The sequence below is a fragment of the Pecten maximus genome, chromosome 11, assembly GCF_902652985.1.
Source record: "Pecten maximus chromosome 11, xPecMax1.1, whole genome shotgun sequence".
In the NCBI taxonomy this organism is placed as follows: Eukaryota; Metazoa; Mollusca; class Bivalvia; order Pectinida; family Pectinidae; genus Pecten; species Pecten maximus.
In genome coordinates, this window is record NC_047025.1 from 39,313,962 (window position 1) to 39,341,792 (window position 27,831).

The 27,831-nt window shown below is 35.8% G+C and overlaps 4 protein-coding genes across 4 annotated transcripts; 2 read left to right on the forward strand and 2 right to left on the reverse strand.

The window, feature by feature from the left end:
• Positions 1 to 1,981: 1,981 nt before the first annotated feature.
• LOC117337873 lies at positions 1,982 to 4,049 on the forward strand. Its single transcript, XM_033899009.1, has 2 exons — positions 1,982 to 2,524; positions 3,613 to 4,049. The coding sequence occupies exons 1-2, from the start codon at positions 2,095 to 2,097 to the stop codon at positions 4,011 to 4,013; spliced, it is 831 nt and encodes a 276-aa protein (XP_033754900.1). The 5' UTR covers positions 1,982 to 2,094; the 3' UTR covers positions 4,014 to 4,049.
• Positions 4,050 to 7,452: 3,403 nt separating this feature from the next.
• LOC117338601 (ATP-dependent DNA helicase PIF1-like) lies at positions 7,453 to 16,121 on the forward strand. Its single transcript, XM_033899959.1, has 4 exons — positions 7,453 to 8,446; positions 9,082 to 9,187; positions 9,911 to 10,108; positions 16,097 to 16,121. The coding sequence occupies exons 1-4, from the start codon at positions 7,453 to 7,455 to the stop codon at positions 16,119 to 16,121; spliced, it is 1,323 nt and encodes a 440-aa protein (XP_033755850.1).
• Positions 16,122 to 20,134: 4,013 nt separating this feature from the next.
• LOC117338232 (toll-like receptor 1) lies at positions 20,135 to 22,579 on the reverse strand. Its single transcript, XM_033899496.1, has one exon. The coding sequence runs from the start codon at positions 22,347 to 22,349 to the stop codon at positions 20,358 to 20,360; it is 1,992 nt and encodes a 663-aa protein (XP_033755387.1). The 5' UTR covers positions 22,350 to 22,579; the 3' UTR covers positions 20,135 to 20,357.
• Positions 22,580 to 26,995: 4,416 nt separating this feature from the next.
• LOC117338602 (keratin-associated protein 16-1-like) lies at positions 26,996 to 27,526 on the reverse strand. Its single transcript, XM_033899960.1, has one exon. It carries the CDS (start codon positions 27,524 to 27,526, stop codon positions 26,996 to 26,998), a length of 531 nt encoding a protein of 176 aa, XP_033755851.1.
• Positions 27,527 to 27,831: the final 305 nt, after the last annotated feature.

Here is a 27,831-nt window from a genome sequence, read left to right on the forward strand (position 1 = left end):
AACGTCATCACATTAGGCCGATATCTAGCATAACATCAACACATAACGCCAATATCTTCCATAACATTAACACATATGGTCAATAGATACCATAACATAAACACATAAGGTCAATAGATACCATAACATCAACACATAAGGCCGATATCTACCATAACATCAACACATAAGACCGATATCTACCATAACATTAACACATAATGCCGATATCTACCCTAACATTAACACATAAGGCCAATATCTACCATAACATCAACACATAAGGTCAATATCTACCATAACATCAACACATAAGGTCAATATCTACCATAACGTCATCACATAAGGCCGATATCTACCATAACGTCAACACATAAGGCCGATATCTACCATAACATTAACACATAAGACCGATATCTACCATAACATCAACACATAAGACCGATATCTACTATAACGTCATCACATTAGGCCGATATCTAGCATAACATCAACACATAAGGTCAATATCTACCATAACATAAACACATAAGGCCGATATCTACCATAACATCAACACATAAAGCCGATATCTACCAAAACATCAACACATTAGACCGATATCTACCATAACATCAACACATAAGGCCGATATCTACCATAACGTCAACACATAAAGCCGATATCTACCATAACATTAACACATAAAGCCGATATCTACCATAACATTAACACATACGGCCGATATCTACCATAACGTCATCACATAACGCCTTTAACTACCATAACATTAACACATAAGGCCGATATCTACCATAACATTAACACATACGGCCGGTATCTACCATAACATTAACACATACGGCCGGTATCTACCATAACATTAACACATACGGCCGGTATCTACCATAACATAAACACATAAGGTCAATATTTACCATAAAGTCAACATATAAAGCGGCGATATCTATCACAACCTTAACACAAAAGGTCAATTTCTACAAAAACGTCGTCACATTAGGCCGATATCAACCATAAAGTCAACACATAAGGCCAATATCTACCCTAAAGTCAACACATAAGGTCAATATATACCATAACATCAACACATAAGGCCGATATATACCATAACATCAACACATAATGCCGATATCTACCATAACATCAACACATAAGGCCGATATCTACCATAACATTAACACATACGGCCGATATCTACCATAACATTAACACATAAGGCCGATATCTACCATAACATTAACACATAAGGCCGATATCTACCATAACATCAACACATAAGGTCAATAACTACCATAACATTAACACATAAGGCCGACATCTACCATAACATTAACACACAAGGCCGATATCTACCATAACGTCATCACATAAGGCCGATATCTACCATAACATTAACACATAAGGCCGATATCTACCATAACATTAACACACAAGGCCGATATCTACCACAACATTAACACATAAGGCCGACATCTACCATAACATTAACACACAAGGCCGATATCTACCATAACGTCATCACTCAAGGCCGATATCTACCATAACATTAACACATAAGGCCGATATCTACTATAATGTCATCACCTAAGGCCGATATCTACCATAACGTCACCGTAAGGACAAATTATACCACAACGTCGACACACTAGGCTAAAATATAAAAATGAAGGGGGACACATTTCTCGTTTCTGATCTTTATTTATATTCCCAAAAGACCACAGGACAATATTTAGTATTGCTAAACTTGACATACGAACAATGAGAACAAAAAAAACACCGACTGATACAAGAAACAAAAAAAATCAATATGTTTCTTTACGCATTATTGTAATACATACGACATCTTCTCATCATTTTCTTATTCTAAACCGTATTATTGAAGTGAAGCTAATATTAGGAATATGCTCTTAAACCAACTACATCGACGTGCATTGCATCCCATCTCGCGATTTCGCACAAGGTATAGTAGGTTAGCACCTGTGTTCATACTCACGACACCGTCTGAACCATCAGTGGGTGTTTATTACAACTGTTCCTTGTTGTTATCAAGGCCAGTCAACAAGGTACTACCGAAAACGTTTGTCGTCATGTGAACACATTCAGTGTAGCACCAGCATGTGGACGAGCAGGGCTTTAACTTTTATAACGATAGGAGTAGTGTTTTCGGTGGCCACTTCTGAAGTGGAACAAGCACCGCTAGATCTCCTCCATACTGTCAACGATTTGGTCACATATGTCCGAGATATGGAAAACAAACTCGATGACGATTTACTCGATATTACACATCGTGTTGAAGAATTGGAGAATTTACGTGAAATGGACGCTCATAATTTTTCCGAAAGTATTTTAAAACTGAAAAACTTACACGAGATCGATGAACAGAGTGTCAGACAGTTAACTAGTGAAATAACGTCAGTTATCGCAGAAAACAAGCATCTCAATGCAGATTTGAATGACTGGAAACACTCTCTTTCGGAAAAGCCAAGATCACCGGATAAACTCCGAATTCCTCCGAGGTCGGTCTCGCACGAGATGACACGCTCGGGTAAGTCTGGATATTACGGATTTACTGTGGTAATACGTTACAGTCAATAGTCTAACAATACATGTCGGCACTCGAGAACGTTTTGTTAAAAAATTAAATGTGGATATTGTAAAACATCGTAAGCTCGCTTACTGCCACGTAGAAATATAAATATTATGAAATATGAAAGGACGGCATACACAATAACTAACAACTTATCTCAGATTTAGCAAACAAGTTTCCATGATAACGAAACAACTTATGACAGATTTAGTTAATAAGTATTTATAATAACATAACATCTTATCTCAGATTTAGTACACAATTGTCCACAATACCATAACAACTTATCTCAGATATAAAAAGCATCTACTATAACATAACGTAATTCAGATTTCTTAAACAGGCAATTACAATGACAAAATACCTTATCACAGATTTGGTAAACAAGGAACCACAATGACAAAATACCTTATCACAGATTTAGTAAATAAGCTATTACCATTACCTAACATCTTATCTCACATTTAATAAGCATCCATTCACAATAACATAACAACTCATCACAGATTTGGTAAACAAGGAACCACAATAACACAACTTATCACAGATTTGGTAAACAAGGAACCACAATAACATAACAACTTATCACAGATTTGGTAAACAAGGAACTACAATAACATAACAACTTATCACAGATTTGGTAAACAAGGAACCACAATAACACAACTTATCACAGATTTGGTAAACAAGGAACTACAATAACATAACAACTTATCACAGATTTGGTAAACAAGGAACTACAATAACATAACAACTTATCACAGATTTGGTAAACAAGGAACCACAATAACATAACTTATCACAGATTTGGTAAACAAGGAACCACAATAACACAACTTATCACAGATTTGGTAAACAAGGAACCACAATAACATAACAACTTATCACAGATTTGGTAAACAAGGAACTATAATAACATAACTGATCTCTCATCTTTTAGTGGAAGCGAAACGTAATTTGGTCCATCAGTCACCTCTTGTTCATTTTATTTCATTGTCAACGTGAGACACATTCTATATAAAGATTTCTAAATCTATATATTTCAGGATCATCTCCAGGTACCATTGCTTTCTACGCAATACTTACGCGACAACTGATGGATCCTGGGGTACACCAAAAAATCATTTTTGACAAGATCGTCACTAATGTGAATGCCCAGATAAGTCCCTATTCCGGTGTGTTCACGTGCATGCAATCCGGAGTTCACGTGTTCTCCTGGCAGACGCTGCTGACGGATACCCACTACGTCGTTACGGAGCTTGTACGGAACGGGGCCAACGTTGGATCGGAAGAAATTGGTAACTCCGGAACTCCTGTATCCGGGTCCTCTACTGCTGTTGTAGACCTGTCGGCGATGGATGAAGTCTGGGTCAGAGTCGCTGCGCATTCCGTTGGCGCGGACATCCAGCCTCATCTTACTACTTTGTCCGGCTTCAGACTTCCTTAACCCGAGCGAATAAAAAGAAATGTGTATCCATCATCAGTGGCCTTGTTTAGTTTGTTATTCGTGAACAACTTACACCGTACACTTGCAAATTTTACCAAACAGGTTGTTGGAGTTAATCATTTGCCGTTTCCTCCAAAATATCCCGAGAGACATTATCAGACGTCTCTATAGTAGGATACCGCAGGCCACAATTCCGTCAATAATCTTTTACTTAAAGAAAATTCCTAACTGAAAAGTATCTATATAAGGAAAGTAAATTTATTGGAAATAAAGTTTGGAAAACATTACATTATGAATAAGTCTAACCTAAGGTTCAATCCAAGTGACGTATCAAAAGAAACTCAACGTTTGCAGAAATAGCACAAGAAACATTAGGGGAGATGGAAGAAAGACCACCTAACTGTTGGATAAAATCTAGGTGATTCCTTATTAATACTCAATAAAATAAAAGTAAATAAATAAATAAACCAATCTACGGAGGAATGAGACCAAAAGGATTTATAAACATACTAACGACATAAACAATAGATGTATTTCGTGAATATACGCCTGGACAATATACATCAGCAATCGAGGTTTGTCCGAGGTTTCCAGAAAAAAAGTGGTCGAAAAACTTCATATGCAGTTGTTTTTTGCCCAGTGTCGGACCAATTTCATCGTTAGATTATGCTTTGTTTTTTGTTTATTTTGCCAACGCAGTGTTAGTCCATAACCGCCCTGGCACTTTTCGAGCTTTGCTCAGGTAATTAACATACCATTTGATAATTCCCGACTGCCTGAGGAAGCACAGGTGGCCCATTGAGACAGCTCACTTGACCTTGTAAGCTTAGGTGTAATGTGTGGGTAAAACCATAAGGTACAAAGGTTAAAGGGAGGAGACATGCATATAGCCGGAAACAAAGAATGAAAGGTTGGACATCCTTGATTGTCGACCACAAGAAAACAATACCTGCAGTCAAAATGGACGAAGAATTGAATGGTGCATCCATGATCTCAGTGGGGCACCCGTGCTTCATCAGGCTGTCGGGATTTATCAAATGGTACGTAGCAAAGCTCGAAAAGTGCCAAGGCGGTCACGGGCCAACACTGCGTTGTCAAAATAAACAAAACGCAAAGCAACATCTGACGATGAAATCGCTCCGACACTGGGCAAAAAACAACTGCATATGGAGTTTTTCAGCGACGCATTTTAGGAAACTGCGGACAAACATTTAGTGCTTATGCGTATTTTGAAGAGGCATATATGGGCCGTCGTAGATTCGTGCAAATATGAAAATAACGGTAAAAAAATACACCAGAATTGGGATAGCTTTGTAATGACAAACATAGTAGCAAGCATTTAAAGTAAATACCCAACTAATTAGCATCAGATAAACATTCCAATCGAAAGTCATTTAAAGAATATGGATACCTTTGTTGGTTGTTAAGACATGTAAGTGCCGTCAATATATAAAGACATTACCAATAGGCAGGGGAGTGTGATATCAAGTAGTATACTGTATCCTAAGGAATGTAACAATTAACCTGAGGCCATAATTACATATGGAAAGATAAATGATTAAATCATTATCGTAACATTTGTATAAAGAAGAATATATATGGGATACGTGTATTAAAAGTATTTACTCTGGCCCCTGTAAGAATCATAATGCTGATGTATTAACATATAGTATCTACTGGGGGTACCATTAAAGTGCGAAACGAAAGCAAAACGAAACGAAACGAAACGAAATCAAACGAAACGAAAAATGAAAACATTGAAAATTTGAAATATAAATAAATAAATAGAAAATATTAGACTTTACAAAGGCATAAGTGTCCCATTCTAATCGGTGTAAAAACAACACGCAGGAATAAATTCATCGCAATAGGAAGAAAGAAGCATGGCGAATGCTAGCCCTAATGTTTGAGGACATTTTTGTACCTGTATCTCTTTGAAAATAAAAATAAAATAAAAACTATTATCGCCTTGTTGCCTTTCAGCGGACGAGAATAGATAGAAAATTGAGTAGAATGGGAACAGTATAGAATGAAAAAAGAAATAGTGGGTGGAAGAGAGTCGCCTGTCTAATTGATGGTGTCATTAATTTTTGAAAGCGACCCCTAGATTCGAATGGGTCCTAACCTAGCACTATTAAGTAGCAGTTATGCTTACCCTAAGAAGGTAGAAGAGAGAAGACCCTACCCTGTGGATTTGGTTTATCAAGGTTTTTGACGTCCATCTAAACACCTAAAAAATAAGAAATATTAAATATTAGCCTAAAATATCCTATCCTCTGGGCCGGCGTTATAACACCAAAAGACCGCCGAGGGATCTTTATCGTGCAAGTTACACATTCTCACGGGACACCATTTCAAGTCCTATCAGACGGACCTGATGTCAGTCGTAAACGGTTCATTTAAGTACTAGTGCTTTATTTTTGTTTCCGGACTTGTAAGACTTCCTTCGATGTCTGATTCAGGATATTGTATATGATCAGTCCATTATGTATAGGCATACAAATCGCGCAGTGTATTGTGTATATCAAACATGTTATTCTACCAAAAGTAATCACAAATACTGGTAAAATATCTTCTTATCAATAAATTTATAGCCATAAACTATATACAGTATTCCTTACCCACCTGCTAATTAAAAATCACTGATAGCTTACTAGATTTACTTTCAGTTAACGTAGTTCAACTTGCTATTGATAGGCGTTATTTCAAATATCCAGATGAAAAGAACAAGTTGGTTTTACGAAAATCTCCGAGCAAAGCTGAAATAAAATAAAATATATTCCTTTTTCAACCATAGGATATCCACTTAACTAATCCAGTCACAGGTGCCTGACTCGTTTTTATAAAATAATAACATATAGAGTACATATAAATGAGAAAGGTTCTGAACTCCCCCAGGCTTGAAATCTGATGTATTTATTTCTAAGTACCTTAGCTTCGGTTGTATTGGGTGGATTTTTTCGAAGTAGGACTTAAATTGAAGAGAAATGGTCAATCTTTAAAATAAGCCATAACATGTTGTCGATTTCTCGATATTAGTTTACGAAATCGGGCGTGAAACTTCAAAATCCCCTCGATTTTGTTTAGTCGGACAAGTTGACGTATCGGGGTCACCACACTTTGACTCTATTGGACATAGCTTTAAATACGAAGTCCACGGGTTAATCAAGAAGTACGCTTCATCAGATCACCGAATGCAACTTTCATATACACTTACTTGGTGAATACAAGCACCCTGTCGACGGCCCCAGGACTTTTTATGCATACTGATAGCAGATTTTCCACCTGAGTAGCCATTTTGTGCCAGCCGAGGTAAGTTTTGAAACAAGCAATCTGATTGGTTAAACACATTTCTATCGATTTTCGTAGTCTCTCTAGATTTATCCGATCGTGAATAGACAAAAATTTGAAACTTTCCGAAAACAACAAAATGTAAACAATGGCGGCACATGTGCATTTGAATCGAAAACAAACAGAGGCTTACAATTTGGTATTAGATGGGCACAGTGTTTACATAGGGGGATTCGCCGGAACAGGGAAAACGTTCCTTTTAACAGGAATCGTTGATAAGTTGAGATCAAAGGGGAAGATTGTGAACCTGACATGCACGACGGGAATCGCTTGTTCAGCCTACCCTAGCTCACTCAACGCTACAACAGTGCACAGATTTTGTGGTATGGAGGATGGCAGGTATGCTACTGATGATTTAGTGTCCATGATTTTGCTAAATCCAAAATACAAACAGACACTTTCAAGAATTAAATGTACTGATGTTCTTATTATCGACGAGATATCGATGCTTAGTGCCAAATTGTTTGGACAGTTAGCTGAAATATGTTCTTTAAGAGATCCTCATCACATATTCGGCGGTATCCAACTGGTACTTTGTGGCGATTTTTACCAACTTCCACCTGTGCCAAACAGTTTGTATGAGGATGATGGTGAATTCTGCTTCCAATGTGACATATTTCAGAAGGTAATTTCGCATACAATTTTTCTGACTGATGTCATCAGACAGTCAGAGGCAAGACTGATTTCCGCAATAGATGAAATTTCCAAGGGATGTCCATCACAGCAAACCTGTGACCTTATGAGCATGCTGCAACGCCCATTAATGGATCAATCAACAACAAAGCTGTTCTCAACTAACCATCAAGTTGATGAATACAACAGACGGATGATGCTTTCAACTGCTGGGGATATCACAGAGTACCGTGCCAGCGACACCGGGGAAGAGCGAGTTCTTCACAAAATTTTAGCCATGAAAGTTCTCTGGCTGAAACCTGGTTGCCCAGTGATGCTGCTGAGGAACATAACGGATCGTCTCTGCAATGGACTTGTTGGAAGTGTCACATCAGTTCATAAAGATGGTCCAATTGTGAAGTTCCCCACTGTAAATATTGAGATGAAGATTCCCACTATGTCATTCTCAGGTAAATGGAGTACAATTTTTTTTTAAAACTTTAACTTGTGTAAACCTTAACATGGCTACATACTAGTACACACAATGCAGACATACATTATTTAGTCAACTTTAACGCAAAATAAGTATTGATGCAAATGTTTTTTTAAAAGTATTATATATATACGTAATGTTTTGAAAGAAAAATTGCCTAATGATATAACACTTAATTGTTTTACAAATAATTCATTCATTGCTGCATATAGTCAGTGATGCTTCATATAAATATATATATTTTTTTTTATCTTTTCTCAGTGTTAATTAACTTATAAATTGTTAAGAATTTGTGAGGGTATTGAGCTATTTATCTATAATATAAATGATTATAAAGGATCAGAGGTAAGTTTTGCTTCAGTGAGTCAATGTGTCATGTAACGGAAGTAGGTCACTGTCACCTACATTTTTGCATTTGACCTAAAACCATACCATTTTATCTATATACCAGGTTCTTGTCACTACTGCATATGCATGCATATCATAGTTTGGTCATAGCAGGTTCACTTTGGATTGTTCAGCTTTAATTTGCTGTGTAAAATCTAGTGTTGAAGCATACACAACATGACTTTGTCTTTTACATTGAACAAATTATTTTTTTTTCATTTTCAGTTTTCAACCCACGGGATCAGAGAAATATTGCAACTAGAGACCAGATACCACTGAAGTTGGCATATGCCATCACCATTCATAAAGCACAAGGCATGACCTTAGATAGGTAATGAATAAAGTTCAAGGCAGATGTACATGTTTGTCTGGTTAAGTGTGATTTCATGTGAATTATACATAGCATTTTACATAACAATACCTTCATGTAATTATATCTTGTATAAATAAAGTTGAAACTTGTTAAACTGAACTTGCATAACTTGAATACCCAATTTATTTCCAAATATTGTGTTATTCATGATCAAATTTACAATAACTCAAATAAATCACTCTCTTTGTATCCATAACATTACAACTTGGTCGTTGGCCCACAAAAATGGTATGTCATGACTCATGTACCATAAGAAAGTAACTGTGACCTACATTTTGACTGTTGACCTCCATCACAGAATTTCAATTAGGCTTGTCAGGGCCCAACTACCTTCACTGTTTCTGCCATCCTTGAGTCATAGTAAGGTTGTGTAAAGTGACAAAAATTAGGTCACTGTGACATATATTTATACATTTGATCAAAGAAAATCTCTTCATTCACAATATCTTAGGGGACTGTTAGTGGATTGATTAATCTTGTTTTCTAAAAAAGTTGTGTAGGAATACTGTGATAATTGACAATGACATGTAATAGTTTAAGGAAATTGAACACATCAACCATGACCGCATGCACATATGTTTTCATCTACAGTTGCTTTGCCAAATAATAGGTATTTTGAAGGTAAATTATGACACATGCACACAGACAAAATATTAATTGCTTGTGAATATGTGTATGCAGGGTCGAGGTTGACTGCAGTGGGGTATTCAAGCCAGGCCAAATTGCAGTGGCAATAGGAAGAGCAAAGACCACAATGGGACTTCGTGTCATCAACTTCTCTCCAAACCTGTGCATACCCCCACCATCTTCTATTCAAGATTGGATTGATCAGCCATCAACACCAATTTCAGAGGATCTTTCTTGTTGCAATCATAAAAGGTATAACACTACAGGAATGTTGGGTTTATAAATACAGATCCTTTTAATGTTACATCATCAAACCATCCTAAAGCAAGTACATTTGTGAAATGTGTAATAAGCTCTATAACACAATGTTGTTTAGATTTAATTCTGTTCACATTCACTAACAAGTTTTACTCCATCTGATTTTACACAAAATGTATTCGCTGTAGATTCTGTTTAATCTGAAGTACTTATAGAATAGTATTCGAATTAATAGGTATATACCATCTAGTTGTTACGGTAGGTCACAGTTAGTAGGCCTCTTAGATCAATTAAAATGTTTTAATGTCATGTCTTAATATTGGTAATCTGTGTTGTATGACCTACCTAAATTCTCAGTAATTTGACCTCTTTTATACCACACAATAATAATAATAATAATAGGTAAGAGGCCAAGGAACTTCATATTGGGCCTGTAGCATACTGGGATGAAGTGCTACCAAGTTTGTTCAAATAATTGACCTTGACCTTCATTCAAGGTCACATTGGTCAAATAGGCTATAATCTTCAAACGACTTCTTCTCAATAACCAAGAGGCCCGGGGACTTGATATTGGGCCTGTAGCATGCTGGGGTGAAGGGCTACAAAGTTTGTTCAAATAAATGACCTTGACCTTCATTCAAGGTCACATTGGTCAAATAGGCTATATTTTTCAAACAACTTCTTCTCAATAACCAAGAGGCCCGGGGACTTGATATTGGGCCTGTAGCATGCTGGGGTGATCAAGGGCTACAAAGTTTGTTCAAATAAATGACCTTGACCTTCATTCAAGGTCATATTGGTCAAATAGGCTATATTCTTCAAATGACTTCTTCTTAATAACCAAGAGGCCCAGGGACTTGATATTGGGCCTGTAGCATGCTGGGGTGAAGGGCTACAAAGTTTGTTCAAATGAATGACCCTTGACCTACATTTAAGGTCACAGGGGTGAAATCGGCTTAAATCTGTAAACAATAATTTTGCGATAGCCAAGAGCCTCCTAGACCAGATATTAGGCCAATAAAATGCTGGAATGGTGGACTAGAAAATTTATTAATATGAATAAACCTAGCTTACTATGATAATCAGCATAGTATCTGTAGAAATGACCTCAATCAACTTCAAAGTTGCTGTAGAGCCAGGTGAGCGATACAGGCCCATTGGGCCTCTTGTTCTTGGGGTACTTTGGATTTCCTCCACCTCCCAAACTTGGTATATCCTTATAAATAACCCAGCTGGTTGTTAATAGGATGTAAATTGAAATCAAACCAGAACTTGTTTGGGTTCATGACTATATAATGGTAACATGTTATGTTAAATGCCTTGTGTTTTTAAATGTTGTCTTGACAGTTTCAGATTGTATGAGGACTGTTACAGTGTGTTAAATTGTCAATTAGTTGAGGTTTTTATCATAAAGGAGGGGAACAAGGAGGAAAAGGTACAATTTGAAAAGCAATAGCTGTTAAAATTCCTATTCATTGTTAGTGGAAGAAAATTTAACTGTAGTATATTTGTTGTAGTCATATTCTTCATATAGTCTAAATAAACATTTCATGTTTTATTTGTACACTCAATAACCAAGAAGTCACAAGCTGGAATGAAGGGCTATCAACATTGTTATAATGGATACTCTTCCTCATCCTCCATTTTCTTAATAAACTATTAGGAAAGAGTGCATGTGCAGAAAAGTATATCTATATTAATTTATTTCTTGTTTTTTCTTATATATATAAAAAGGCAACAAATAACAGATAGTCATTATATTTGTTAATTATGGAGGATGTGTTCAAGTAGGATGGTTTTTTTTAAAGAAAAGAGTGTTAACGTTGCTAGTGGCTACTTTGGTAGGTATATAATACTAGTTAATGATTCTGGAAAGAATTTGTACTTAAAGAGATCTGTATGTGTTTGTTTTTGTTTGAATTTATGTGACCTCGAGCTCCATGGTCATACTGTCAGATTGTGTTAGATTGTGTTAATTTTTTTTCTGTGGGAATAGATATGTTGTAGTGTGTTATTTTGTACAGAAGTTTTAAACAATACAAGCTATCATGCATCTGTTTTCAGTAGAATCTTTGAAGTTCAATGACTTAAAGATGTTGATGGTGCTTGAAGACCCACTTTCAAACATATACATTGGTCAATTGTTTAAATCTCCAAAATCAACAGGCCAAGGATGATGATAGTTAACCTGTTCATACAAATGAATGACATTGAACTGCTTTCAGTTCACCTGGTGTGAAATTTAAAGACCTGTTAAATTGTTGACCAGCAATTTCTAGTTGAGGTTGATTGATATTGCCCATAATTGTCATATACTAATAAGTAGATATATAAATTATAAGTGAATGTAAAAGAATGTCCTGATATATATACATTTTCATCATTCCAATTCCAGACCTTCTTAGCCTAGTGACTCATTGGCCATTACTATTTCATTCTTGAACCAACCTAATGTTATTTGATGAATGCATTTCAAATATATTTGTCTCAAATTAAAGTTTAAGTCATGTCTTTTAAAAAACATTCCAATACCAGAACATTAAAAAAAGAATTGTTTATTTTGTTTTGAAGTTATTTATCAACATTTAAATCATCATCATCATCATCATCTAAGTGATTTTACATGTACTCAACTTATCAATAAAACATCATCAATATAATATTAATTAATTAAGTGTGTCAACTCACCATGTGATCACGGTCATTTTGAAGGACCTTTTGATGAATAACAGTCTTCAAATCAGACTGACACCACTTTTGTAATCAGTATAAAGTCTAATTTCATTATGTCACTTCGTTTAACGGGTTCGAAATTTCCCGCAATATTTTTCCTTTCGGATATTCACGATCGGATAAATCTAGAGAGACTACGAAAATCGATGGAAATGTGTTTAACCAATCAGATTGCTTGTTTCAAAACTTACCTCGGCTGGCACAAAATGGCTACTCAGGTGGAAAATCTGCTATCAGTATGCATAAAAAGTCCTGGGGCCGTCGACAGGGTGCTTGTATTCACCAAGTAAGTGTATATGAAAGTTGCATTCGGTGATCTGATGAAGCGTCCTTCTTGATTAACCCGTGGACTTCGTATTTAAAGCTATGTCCAATAGAGTCAAAGTGTGGTGACCCCGTTACGTCAACTTGTCCGACTAAACAAAATCGAGGGGATTTTGAAGTTTCACGCCCGATTTCGTAAACTAATATCGAGAAATCGACAACATGTTATGGCTTATTTTAAAGATTGACCATTTCTCTTCAATTTAAGTCCTACTTCGAAAAAATCCACCCAATACAACCGAAGCTAAGGTACTTAGAAATAAATACATCAGATTTCAAGCCTGGGGGAGTTCAGAACCTTTCTCATTTATATGTACTCTATATGTTATTATTTTATAAAAACGAGTCAGGCACCTGTGATCCAGTACTTAAATATTGTTTAACACATATCCAGAATTATTCAGAGTTCATCAAAGTTACAGAAATGGAGTCGTCCTCTGATGCTTCCGTTCTGTCTACACTCCCGACACCTTGAGCAATACGGGTATGCGAATCGCACCTTTCAAGTACAGCAATTTTCCCGGGACACTAAGTTTTCACGATCAGATACACACCCGGCTTTCCTACCATAAAAGGAGTGGCTTACAATCACCTTTGCCACTTGATTTTAGATCGAGCGTGCACCAATACACTACGCGATTTGCACGCATATAAATCGTGGACTAAACATATTATATGAATATAATGATGTTTTTTTATATTTAAAAATTGAGTGAATATTGTGATAAATTCATTCTTTCCTTTGTGTTGTTTTAACACCGATCAGAATGGGACACTTAGGCCTTTGTATAGTCTAAATTTTTATTCTTTTCGTTTGATTTCGTTTTGTTTCGTTTGATTTCTTTTCGCACATTACAGGTACCCATCTACTGGTAAGTGTATGTGATCGAATCGACTGCTGATGCTTATATTAAAAACAACATGTATAAAGTATATGTCATTATTTCCACGATACGATGCAAGGGGGATAATTCTCGTCAAACACGGGTTTCTTTTGTATTTCAAACCGATTGTGTAAATGTTAAACTGAAGTATACATTTTTTATACTTTTCTTATCGTGAGCCCTATCTATTTTTATTTTTACACTTTTTTTCAAAATAGATTGATGTAGAATATTAAAGATAGAAGGAAACAAAAATGAACTAACACTGTGAGTATTTACCATGGCTAAGTTTGTAAGCTCGGAGGATACTGATTGTTAAGTATAAGATTGTATATGAATACAGGGGGTCTGCAATGTTTACCTTTTTATCATTATTGACATCTTGGACATTTATTACTTATTTAAGGTAACAGTAAACTACTTCAATACTGCACAAGGATCTAACATTTTAAACACAGACATAATAACAACAAGTTTGTTTCTATATCATATCAATATATATATGAATATAAGGGCACTCTTGTCCACATTTTTCGCTGAAAACTATTTTGTTGGCTTAAAAGGAAAGAAAGGGATCAGTCACAAGTTATCACCACAACGGCCATGACCACTTTTCGATTAGCCCAATGCTCAAATACGTTTCCTTCTGTGTCGTTCTATTGAATGTATACATTGTAATTATTACGATAACTATGTCGGTACTCTGGTACAATCGTGAGAAACATATACAAACTGTATTAGTAATACAAGGGGAAAGTTTATGATCGGGCCTCTAACTCACAATCTGCGGCACCTAATCGCCTAGAGAGAAATATCTTAGTTTACACCACTACGCCAAAACCACGATTTAAATCCTCCCTGTATATAAGGTCTAACAAATAATAACGACGGTAAGGTCAAATATAGGTAAATTTCCTATCTACATTAATAATTACAATACAGATACTCATGTTGACAAGTTATTTGGTTCCTGTAAAAATGCAACAAACTACATAATGTATAATGGACCTGTCCTAGGTTATTGTATAGGTAGTTCTCGCTTAATTACGAGGTGTACATATCATATGTGCAGGTTTTTCACCAGATCGATCAGTCGTACATGTATTAACTGAAAATGACTGTATATATGTAGGCATAATCAGAATTAAACGACCATCAACTTCCTGGGATAGTTCCTATGTAGGGATGAACCAACCAATTGAAAAAAAAATATTTTTGAAACAGCCCCTGTGTATAGAAAGTTGAGACAAGGATAACATGTCTGGCAGCCACTGATTGGCCAGTATGTTATGAAATGAGAAAATAGATATGTAGCCTGATAGGTAACTATCAATAAGAAATGTTGATATAAATTTCGTAAGTCCGATTGAAATTTTCCCCAAAAGTTCAGGTGATAATAATAAACAGGTAAACATTTAAGATTTTTGAGAATTTTTATTTCGAAATTCACCTATTTTCAAAATGGCTACCCGTGGAGAAAATTTGAGCTGAAGGACTCAACTTTTTTTTTTGATTAGGTGTTATATCAGACCCTAAACTTTTGTTATAAACCATAATTGTCATATCGAATTCAAGAATTTGAATGAAATACTCCAAAACGTTAACACTAAAGTCTATTGGAAAACAATTGGTTAGTTGGTCTCTATAGAAACTCCTATCTTTTTAAATATTTTAATATATATGCAAGAGTTTTTTCATTGATACTTTTTTGAAGTGATGTTGTTTATCTATGTATATTTTTATCTACTCTCTCCAGAATAGTTTTTGGTTTGCTTTGTTTGTACTGTACACACATTTTTTTTAGGAATATTATATATATATCTATTTCACGATATAATATTGTATCAGACAGCAAAGAATCTCAAAACTCGTTGACGTGACAATGTTCTCAACAAAACATCAAGGCTATAGGGGGTGAAAAACAAACGAAAATATGTTTTCTCATCTTCAAAATCAAATCCTATTCATTGCATCCATGATAGCCGTTCTATATTCAGTGTTTGGAAAAGCATATAAGAACAGGATTTGACCTCTATTGTAGATCTGATGCGTCGAAATCTAGTTGAGTTAACATACTATCAAATAATAATGTCCAACCTAAATTAAGAAAACGATATGACTCTTAAGGTAAACCAGTAGGCATTATCATTGAAAGTAGAGGTAACACTCATAAAAATGTATCGACCAAACACACGCCCAACTTCAGTTATAATGAAATCGTGAAGGATGTCAATAATGTTTTGAAATGTAGTGACTTAAATTTAATTTTAGATTCACAGTGAGACAAACTAATTATAAACATATAGATAATACTATGGCTAGAGATAAAGCTAAAGAATGTATACAGAAGCCAGATATGATTCATCTTTATAGACAACAACACCCAGATACTAGGAGATATACACGGAGAAATCGTAGTCCCAGAAACCAAGCCAGGCTAGATAATGTGTCTTCTGTCAGAAACTTTAATTTCTACTGTGATTGAGTCCAATGCAGAACATACTTATAGGTCAAGTAATGCTATGACACTTACATGTACCAAGGTTAAATTATATTTAATTAATGCTAAAGGGGAAAGGAGTTGTGAAATTTTAAAAACCCTTTTAAAGATGGCATATATGGAATATGTTAAACTTATAAACAAACGCAATTATTAACACTAAAATTCTGTTCGCTATATCTTTATAAATACTAGTTAGTAAAAATGTTGTTCCAAACATAGTTATACAGTTTCTTTATAATAAATGTTCAATGTTGTTTTGAAGTCTCACTCATGGAAATAAAAATAAAAAATAAAAATAAAAAAAAATGTATATGTCTTATACAACAATGTTAAAGTTAGCTACATAATTTAGACTAATAAGCTAATCTAGAAGGACATAAAGATATTTTATAATCTAAAATACAAGAATCGGAAATATAAGAATATTGAAATTGCAAGGAAGCGGGAAAAGATCTAAGGCAACATGGATTAAAGGTAATGGAAAGCCGACCAACTACTTTAATTGGTTATTAAAAATAATTCCAAAAGTAGAAAAAAGATATTGGGATATAATATCAACACCGAATGAAATATCACTAAAGCACTGAAGATATGTATTTATCAAACTTCTATACTAGCTTTTGGTGACAGCAACAACAACAAAAACCAATTACATGTACTTGAATTAAATTAAATGCAGACAAATTCACTTGAGGCTATTGATAACAAATGCACCACGAGAAAAAAGATTAACCCATAAAAACAAGACGGCGGGGGTGTTTTAATAGCATTTAATGGCTCGTAAATGTAAAATATACAATTAGCGTTGAGATTTCAAATGTGTTACACTTGTTTAAATGAGGCCTAGCTTGACACAGAACTTCCTATTAGCGATGACGACGGACAGGGGAGAGCATCCGTATAATCTACAGATATCAACAAGCATACAGGTAAGTTTGTCCTACAAAAGTTTCATCGTGACAAAGCTGAGATGCTGACATGCCGTATTTTCTAATGTACCCTCTTGAGACTAAACTTATTATTCGCCGACGACAAAGTGTAAATCAGATTGTAAAGTAACTCGTGACTGTTTACGCAGTTAATACATTATTTTGTAATATCCACAGGTGTACAGTAACCGTGGTTGTTTACGTAGTTAATACATTATTAGGTAATGTCACACAGGTGTACAATAACTCGCGGTTGTTTACTTAGTTAATACATTATTATTTAATGTCACACAGGTGTACAGTAACCGTGGTTGTTTACGTAGTTAATACATTATTAGGTAATGTCACACAGGTGTACAATAACTCGCGGTTGTTTACTTAGTTAATACATTATTATTTAATGTCACACAGGTGTACAATAACCGTGGTTGTTAAGCTAATTAATACATTATTAGGTAATGTCACACAGGTGTACACTAACTCGTGGTTGTTAAGGTAGTAAATACATTATTAGGTAATATCACACAGGTGTACAGTAACCGTGGTTGTTTAGTTAGTTAATACATTATTAGGTAATGTCACAAAGGTTTACAGTAACCGTGGTTGTTTACGTAGTTAATACATTATTAGGTAATATCACACAGGTGTACAGTAACCGTGGTTGTTAAGTTAGTTAATACATTATTAGGTAATGTCACACAGGTGTACAATAACTCGTGGTTGTTTACGTAGTTAATACATTATTAGGTAATGTCACACAGGTGTACGGTAACCGTGGTTGTTTACGTAATTAATACATTATTAGGTAATGTCACACAGGTGAACAGTAACACTGGGTTGTTTACGTAGTTAATACATTATTAGGTAATGTCACACAGGTGTACAGTAACCGTGTTGTTAACGTAGTTAATACATTATTAGGTAATGTCACACAGGTGTACAGTAACCGTGGTTTTGAGGTAGTTAATACATTATTAGGTAATGTCACACAGGTGAACAGTAACCCGTGGTTGTTTACTTAGTAAATACATTATTAGGTAATGTCACACAGGTGAACAGTAACCCGTGGTTGTTTACTTAGTAAATACATTATTAGGTAATGTCACACAGGTGTACAGTAACCGTGGTTTTGAGGTAGTTAATACATTATTAGGTAATGTCACACAGGTGAACAGTAACCCGTGGTTGTTTACTTAGTAAATACATTATTAGGTAATGTCACACAGGTGTACAGTAACCGTGGTTGTTTACTTAGTAAATACATTATTAGGTAATGTTACACAGGTGTACAGTAACCGTGGTTGTTTACGTAATTAATACATTATTAGGTAATGTCACACAGGTGTACAGTAACCCGTGGCTGTTTACTTAGTAAATACATTATTAGGTAATGTTACACAGGTGTACGGTAACCGTGGTTGTTTACGTAATTAATACATTATTAGGTAATGTCACACAGGTGAACAGTAACACTGGGTTGTTTACGTAGTTAATACATTATTAGGTAATGTCACACAGGTGTACAGTAACCGTGGTTTTGAGGTAGCTAATACATTATTAGGTAATGTCACACAGGTGTACAGTAACCGTGGTTGTTTACTTAGTTAATACATTATTAGGTAATGTCACACAAGTGTACAGTAACCGTGGTTGTTTACTTAGTTAATACATTATTAGGTAATGTCACACAGGTGTACAGTAACACTGGGTTGTTTACGTAGTTAATACATTATTAGGTAATGTCACACAAGTGTACAGTAACCGTGGTTGTTTACTTAGTTAATACATTATTAGGTAATGTCACACAGGTGTACAGTAACCGTGGTTGTTTACTTAGTTAATACATTATTAGGTAATGTCACACAGGTGTACAGTAACACTGGGTTGTTTACTTAGTTAATGCATTATTAGGTAATGTCACACAAGTGTACCTCCTTGTTATACGGGTAACATTAATACTGGGACACAAAGCCGGACGAGGTGAGCATCTAGGACGTATTTTTCATTTCACGTGACTTCCTGCAAACTGTAATCGAAAACAACATCATATGATAAGCATTGTACATTTCTCAGTAGTACTGTGTTGATGTTTGTTTAATAGCTATTTCCTGTTATTCGTACAAGTCGAGTTTCGTTATATTTTGTGTCCTCTATAAAACTGTTTTTATGAACTTTTATGAATGTTTACATATATAAAACCTGTGTCTTATTTTTCAGAGTTGTGCATTTTTACTGTACACTACTACCTTATGTCTTGTGTATCTTTTGTACAATCGTTACATGAAATTAGTTATCTAATATGTATTTCCGTCATATCACGGGGTCATGGATTTCGATATTTTAAAGATTCCGTGGAATCAAGCAATGGCGTCAGCGTCTCCACATTATTGTAGCTACTACTACAACAGGAAATAAATAAAGGTTAATATAATGGTTACACTTCTCCCGTACTTTTTTCTCAGACTAAGGAAAATATTTCGTTGAAATTTTTGCAAGTTATTAAGAAAAGTTCAGTAGAATTATAATCATTTTAATTACAGTATATAACTCATGATATGAATGTTATCAACATTAACTTGTTACTTGTTAATATTATCTCCTGATTTTGTGTTTGTACAGAATGAAAATACTTACAAAAGCAAACAAAGATAGTACTTGTCCAAATTGGATTTATTTTCTATGCATATTTTAATACATTAAGCTATATATGGAAACACCTCTTGTTTGGATGTAACTTAATCTTAACACTGCTCAATAATATATTAATGTTGGTTGAATGATAATGAAAAAAAATATGTATATACAACGGAAAATAGTATTGTCAAGCCATTCCTTTAACAAAGAGTTTTTATGTTCTTAACTCATTTGTTTTAATTGATGGAGCTTAGTAATTCATTCCAAAACAGGTTACGCCCAGTCAGATCATTTGTCCACTCAATCGTAGACTTATGCTGAAGAAGGACACTAAGTGGTTCTGACATCTGATGTACAGAAACTCTCTCCAGCATTACCAGTATAAGAGTCGAAGGTCCTTCCTCAAGAAACCTACTCTGAGCCATCAACAACTCAAATTTACACCACTCATTGGAGGTAAACGAATTCGACAGAATCAAAATCAACTTCCTACTTTTTCGCATATTTTCAACAATATTGTCTGCAATTAATTTCCCGGGATCAAAATCCCTGTCGTGTAAACAAAGTCTGAATTTCTGTTGTTTTTCAAGGAATGGCATCAGTTTTGTCAACACCCATGTTCGATCGTCACTATTGTAAGCCACAAACGCATCAAAATGAAAATTATCCTCCTCTGATATTCTCTTGTATCCCCTTCGTACACAACACAGGTACACATAATACCTTATGTGCCATCTATATTTGTAGAGCAGAGCCCCTATAACTATGATCACAAGGAGACACACAGATAAAACAACAGCCATCACTACTAACGGATGTAGACATTCCATGGCACTAGGGTTATACTGATCCACCAGTCGACTTCTCATTTCCTGTGGCGATTCACAGTAGTACATGTCTGGGTATTGTCTTAGAATCGCCTTGTTTTCAGGGATCCATTTCCGTCTGAACCAGAACAACGAACAGGAACAGACAAATGGGTTGTGAGAGAGGTCCAGCATTAACAGATTGTTCCATATACGTGTCGGAAAGGAGTCGGCATTAATGTCTGTGATGTGATTCAAGCCAAAGTCGATATAACGCAGCGAATTTGAAGAGGGGAATATATTGTTATCCCATTTGCTAAAGAGATTTCCAATAAGAGTGAGGGATGTTAGGTTTGGAGCGTGTTCCAGAAATCTTTCAGGCAGATTGCTTATACCTGCAAACTTCAAGGTGAGATTCCGGAGATTTTTCAAAGGAGCGATAAAGTTTCTTAGATATTCAGTGTTGTAGTCTGGAATTTTGAGCTGAATAGTTGTGAGGTTTGTAAGGTTGGGTGTATTCTGAAATAAGTTCATCGAATCTTTGCCGAGTTGGAAACTCTGTGCACTTCCTACAAGTATCATTTCCAGTGATGGATGACTAAATGCCATTAGTTCTATACTCTGGAGACGACCGATAAAATCCATCGAGAGTTTCCTCAGTGATGTAAGATTTGCAAAGGTGAAATTTTGGATGTCTCGAAGTGGCAGGTAATCCAAAACCAATATACTTAAATTCGGAAAACAATGACCATTCGTGTGAAATTCTAATAAGTCGGTGAGGAAGTTCTTTGATACGTCCAACGATTCCAAAGCGTATTTCCCCCCAGACGGACAAGACAAATCTAGGTTCGTTAACTCGTTACCTCTGAGGGATAGTGTCTTTAATGTTTCAGATATGTTTTGAAACGATATCTTTCGAATCTGGTTGTCATCGGCGATGAGAGAACTCAACTTTGGAAACATATTCGAAACTTGTGCGATATAGTTTTCTTGAAAATTATTATCAGATATATCCAGGGTTGTAATGTTGAATAATGGTCTTGCCACGGAAAAATCGGACAAGCCTACACCTCTTATAACTAATCCAATTAAGTATTTTAATTCCGAGAAAGCGTCTTCACTGATATCATCTATGACACAGTAGCTTATATCGAGGTTGCGGATTTCCAGATGTTTAACGTTTTTAAATGTGTTCTTCGAGACAGTATTAAGTGTACTGTGAGTATACAGGATTGTTGTGATGTCCGAAGGCAATGCTGGAATGTAGGCACTGTGTATTCCGGAACAGTTGGCGATGTGGTTGGTACATGAACAACCGTCAGCACACAGTTGTATTTGTGATCGTTCAGGGTATGGTAGGGCCGTTACAATTACACACAATATGCTGGTACTCCATAGTGCAACATACAATAATATATCCATCTCGTTAGTGCACCTCGCGGATCTAGGCACTTACAACGACATACGCTCTTGTGCTGGCATATATTGTGAAAAACTAAATTATATATATGCGTTTATGTGTGTGTGTGTATAAGATAACATTGCAAGGAAGTAAAACTCGTCATGATGACGATTTACCAACTACGAATCCAAGATACCAGCGTATCTATCTTAGAAGGAAGTGTTTGTGTTCTCGGCCATGTCCTCTTCCTAAGGACACAGCACGCGGGAACACAGTTCAATTTCTTTGTCGACAGGAAGTAAATAACTCTTTACAAGTAATATTAACACCTATCTAAAACGGGAAAGTATTCAAACTAGATACTGTCAGTTTAATCGTTAGTTAGTATGTAGTGCATTATACCATAGTACAGGGCCGTGTCAGAGTAAACATAATATCAGGTGGGCTTTTATTGGTATCAATAAACAGCTATTCTGTGTAAACACTGTGTAATAACACGAGCGAAAATCAATTCCATGTTTATATTTCATTTTATCTTTCATTTTATACCTGGTGATCAAATGTTTTCGGCTTTGTCTCGAATACCCGATATAGTTTATCTCTGTGTATTAAAAATGGAGTCTATATTGTCCTGTGTTAATGCAATAGTACATATTGCTTCTCTTTATTTATCTTATGCTATACACTGGATTTGTCTTCCTCTGAAATGTATACCCTGTGTATAGACAGGTGTGACAATGTCACTTCCTTGTTCTGTATTACACTTTACATAACATGTTGGGTAATTGGGGAAGTGATGGCAGTAAACCGTCTTCCTGTATATTGTACCCTTTAGAATATGGTTTAATTTTCATTCATACAACTTTATCATCAATCAATAGTATAATTATTTGCTTTATCAACTGATACAATTAATTGTATCCGAATCAATATGTTGTGCAGTGCTGATGGATTTGGATAAAGGAAATTATCCTATTTATTTTTATACAAATTCATTGTAAACTTGTGTATTTATTTTACAATTGCGAACAAAAATAAAGTCAACTTTTAGTACCACTCTTGTTGGCCTGGATGGAAGCGTGCGAGGAGTCTTACTAAACACATGTGGTGGGGCAGATTACCCTATCCCTTTATACGTTAGAGATCGAACCCTGACCGCCTAGGTAAATGGCAAGTGTGTTACCATTGTGCCACCCGAGCATTCATTAAAGCCATGTGTTACTACTGTGCCACCCGAACATTCATTCAAACCATGTGTTACCACTGTGCCACCCAAACATTCATTAAAGCCATGTGTTACCACTGTGCCACCCAAACATTCATTAAAGCCATGTGTTACCACTGTGCCACCCGAACATTCATTAAAGCCATGTGTTACCACTGTGCCACCCGAACATTCATTAAAGCCATGTGTTACCATTGTGCCACACAAACATTCATTCAAGCCATGTGTTACCATTGTGCCACACAAACATTCATTCAAGCCATGTGTTACCATTGTGCCACACAAACATTCATTAAAGCCATGTGTTACTACTGTGCCACCCGAGCATTCACTCAAGCCCGTTGTATTAAACCTGTACATTCCTTTTAGATAGCATCATATTTCTTACAAATACTTCAAAGACGATTAGATAACTTGCTAACTTTTCTCAGTGTATATATATACATATTGATTGGAATTCTCACGTTTTGATAAAATCGTCTACATATCTTTTGTATGGATTATTTAAACGCTTAAATGAATTAAGATCGATGCTCTTGAAAAGATGGAGGGTTGTAGTTTATATAATTAAAGTTCTTAACAATCATGGAGTGTTGTAGATTAAGGTCCATAAAAAAGGATGGAGAGTTGTTCTTTAAAGTCTATACAAAAGGATGGAGGGTTGAAGTTTAAGGTCAATGCAAAAGGATGGAGGGTTGTAGTTTAGGGTACATGAAAAAGGATGGAGGGTTGTAGTTTAGGGTACATGCAAAAGGATGGAGGGTTGTAGTTTAGGATACATACAAAACGATGGAGGGTTGTAGATTAAGGTCCATACAAAAGGATGGAGGGTTGTAGTTTAGGGTACATGCAAAAGGATGGAGGGTTGTAGTTTAGGGTACATGCAAAAGGATGGAGGGTTGAAGTTTAAGGTACATGGAAAAGGATGGAGGGTTGTAGTTTAGGGTACATACAAAACGATGGAGGGTTGTAGTTTAGGGTTCATGCAAAACGATGGAGGGTTGTTGTTTAGGGTACATGCAAAAGGGTGGATGGTTGTAGTTTAGGGTTCATGCAAAACGATGGAGGGTTGTTGTTTAAGGTCAATACAAAAGGATGGAGGTTTGTAGTTTAGGGTACATACAAAACGATGGAGGGTTGTTGTTTAAGGTCAATACAGTAATAATCAAAATATGTTGTTTCTTCTTGGAATTGGAGATATATATATATATATATATATATATAAAAGCATCTCCAACCTACATGTATAATCATATACTTTATGTAAGACATTCCGAAATCCGCAATTATCCAAAGCAAACGGTCCGATAAATCTTCAGATCTCTGCGAGAATACATCAATCACAAATACTTGTATTCTCTCCTCCCATCTTTGAAAGACTGTTCAACAATTCCACGAAATCTTCCAAAATGAAATTGAAAGCTGACCTAAACAATTGTAATATATTCTGATGAGTTAGGCTGAAATATATCAGTCATGGTATCATTAAATACAAAAGAAACACATACATCACTGTAGTTAAGCTTCTGGTACTGTGTCATTGCCATAACTTGTAAAATATAATATTGGGAGGTACGTGCTCTTATGTATGAAGTAAAATTTAAATCTTGAATAGATGGCACTGTTTGGATGGTCAATGAATCGGTAACACAAGGTCCGAAGTCTGTCATGTTGAACGTTACAGCATACATACTGTAGTCTAAGCGGTACCTTGTAGCGTTCAAATTATGGCGTTCAAACACCACCGACGAATACCCTGATTCTTCCAAGGAGTTGTTCAAGCATATACAGTAACTAGGATAATCAAATGTGTAGTCACCTAGATAGTAAAGTTGCTGGGAATTTACAAGCACTAGTATCAACAGTGTCATTGTGAGTAGCTCTACCCCTCCGGTAGTATTGATTAGGACTGCCATTTCTTGATTAGTTTGAATTCAATGATGATGATTAGTATGACTGATCTTCATACACAGGTTTGAATTCCTAAGTAACGGATATTTTTAACAATTCCATCATTTCTTTGAGTTCGATTCATTAGCGCGAGAAAGCATTTTTATTCCTTCACTTGCTCTCATTCGTAAGTAATAGGAAAGGAATCCTTAATCTTAAGCGTTAAATCGCTTGGTACTGCCTTCACTTGTGTGAATTCTTTAGCGATAACACAATCGGTAATCCATCCACTTCTTTGATTTTTTTTAGCAATAAATCACTTGGTAATCTTTAGCGATAAATAGATCAGCAATTATTCACTTGTTTGAATTCTTTTGCCATAAGTCACGTTGCAATCCATTCACTTGTTTGATTTCTAAGCGTTAAAGCGATTTGTAATCCCTTCACTTGTGTGAATTCTTTAGCGATACATCGATTGGTAGTTATTCACTTGTTTGATTATTTTAGCGATAAATCGCTTGGCAATCCCTTCATTTGTTTGAATTCTTTACCGATAAATCGATCGGCAATTATTCACTTGTTTGAATTCTTTTGTGATCAATCACGTTGCAATCCATTCACTTGTTTGATTTCTTAACGTTAAAGCGATTTGTAATCCCTTCACTTGTTTGAATTCCTAGAGCTATAATCCTATAGGATTGTTGTTCCTTCGTCTGTAATTCTCTACATTAGTTTCACTCATCATATACATTGTACCCTGTCGGACGATACTAGCTATAGGTTGATCACGCGGTGTTGGATCCAACCCTGTATTTACATGTTACTAACACTGACAGTCGTTATTAACTCAATAGAATTAATACGTGATGTCTTCTATTGAGTAGACCTTGTTCGTCTATTAGTTTTTATCACAGCAGTAGTGTGTTAGTTTACATATCCCTGAGGAAAGTCAATAAAATATCGCGTCACTGTGGTTATAGACAATGACCCAGCCAGTCCAGGGAAGAACACAATGGCAACACGCTCATAGCAATACTCACTGATGCGTGTGTGTTTTGTTGTTTTGTATGATCCATATTCTCATCAAATTATGACAAATTACCCGTAATTATAGTTGTTAGTTATGTTTATCGGTGAAAAACCTATACAGTGTATTTCAAAACGGTATCAATTCTGTAAATATCAAGTGTACTTTCTTTTTTGTCAAGGTTGTATACTAATTCATGTACACGTGTTTATAATTTGTTTAAACACGCATGTGGAACCAAATCGATGATTTTTCATTTTTACAAATATTCCTGGTAAAAATACTTAGCTTATCGTACTTGGCATTCGTCTCCGCTAGAGAACACAGGTCTAGGCTTCTCTCTCTTCACAATAACTAACATCCATCCCACCAATAGTATAGAGTCGCATTAACCCCGTTCATCCTCATCAACAGTGCTTTATACAGACGCTGTACAGGTGGCACTATGTATTGCTCTTCTATATCAACATTCAATATTTAATATGCTATTGGATGGTGTTATGCCAACTGTATCCGACAGTTGGCTATTTATAGAGTGGATGGCAAAATGTGTACACAGTGCGTTCACAGTCCATGGCTGGCTGACACGAAGTGTTCACAATTCGAGGGCGTTCATAGTCTATGACTGGTTGACATGAAGTGTTCATATCACAAGGCCGTTCACAGTCCATGGCTGGTTGACATGAAGTGTTCACATCACAAGGCCGTTCATAGTCCATTCCTGGTTGACATGAAGTGTTCACATTACGAGGCTTTTCCCAGTCCGTTGCTGGTAGACATGAATTATTCGCATTACGAGGCTTTTCACAGTCCATGGCTGGTTGACACGAAGTGTTCACGTAACAAGGCCCTTCACAGTCCATGGCTTGTTGACATGAAGTGTTCACATTACGAGGCTTTTCACAGTCCATGGCTGGTAGACACGAATTGTTCACATTTCGAGGGCGTTCACAGTCCATGGCAGGTTGACAGTAAGTGTTTACATTTCGAGGGCGTTCACAGTTCAGGACTGGTTGACATGATGTTTTCACATCAGGAGGCGGTTCACATTTCATGGTTGGTTGACATTAACTGATTTGATATCAAACTCTTGTTCCCCCATCACGACTTTATTTGTCCAAATTCATTTGATATCTAAACCCTTGCTCTCACCATCACGACCTTACCTGTCCCAGCTGATTTTGTCGCAAACACCAACTTTCGAGAGATGCCAGTTAATGTTAAGTTAAAGTTTTATGGTCTGCATCATTTGTTTATATGTTATTTCCTGTTAAATGACGTGATTAATGCTTGTTGATCTGGTTCTTCTGTTGTCTCCGCCTAAACTCATGTTTAAGATTGTGATTCAGCCCAGATTAGT

Excerpts from the sequence above, each read along its gene's own strand:
- LOC117337873 (XM_033899009.1), top strand. The coding sequence starts at position 2,095 with ATGTGGACGAGCAGGGCTTTAACTTTTATAACGATAGGAGTAGTGTTT. Across the intron at positions 2,525-3,612 it reads GCACGAGATGACACGCTCGG|GATCATCTCCAGGTACCATT; the intron begins GTAAGTCTGGAT and ends TATATATTTCAG.
- LOC117338602 (XM_033899960.1), bottom strand. The coding sequence starts at position 27,526 with ATGAAATGTGAACCGCCTCCTGATGTGAAAACATCATGTCAACCAGTC.
- LOC117338232 (XM_033899496.1), bottom strand. The coding sequence starts at position 22,349 with ATGGATATATTATTGTATGTTGCACTATGGAGTACCAGCATATTGTGT.
- LOC117338601 (XM_033899959.1), top strand. The coding sequence starts at position 7,453 with ATGGCGGCACATGTGCATTTGAATCGAAAACAAACAGAGGCTTACAAT. Across the intron at positions 9,188-9,910 it reads CAAGGCATGACCTTAGATAG|GGTCGAGGTTGACTGCAGTG; the intron begins GTAATGAATAAA and ends ATGTGTATGCAG. Across the intron at positions 10,109-16,096 it reads TCTTGTTGCAATCATAAAAG|ATCTGATGCGTCGAAATCTA; the intron begins GTATAACACTAC and ends CCTCTATTGTAG.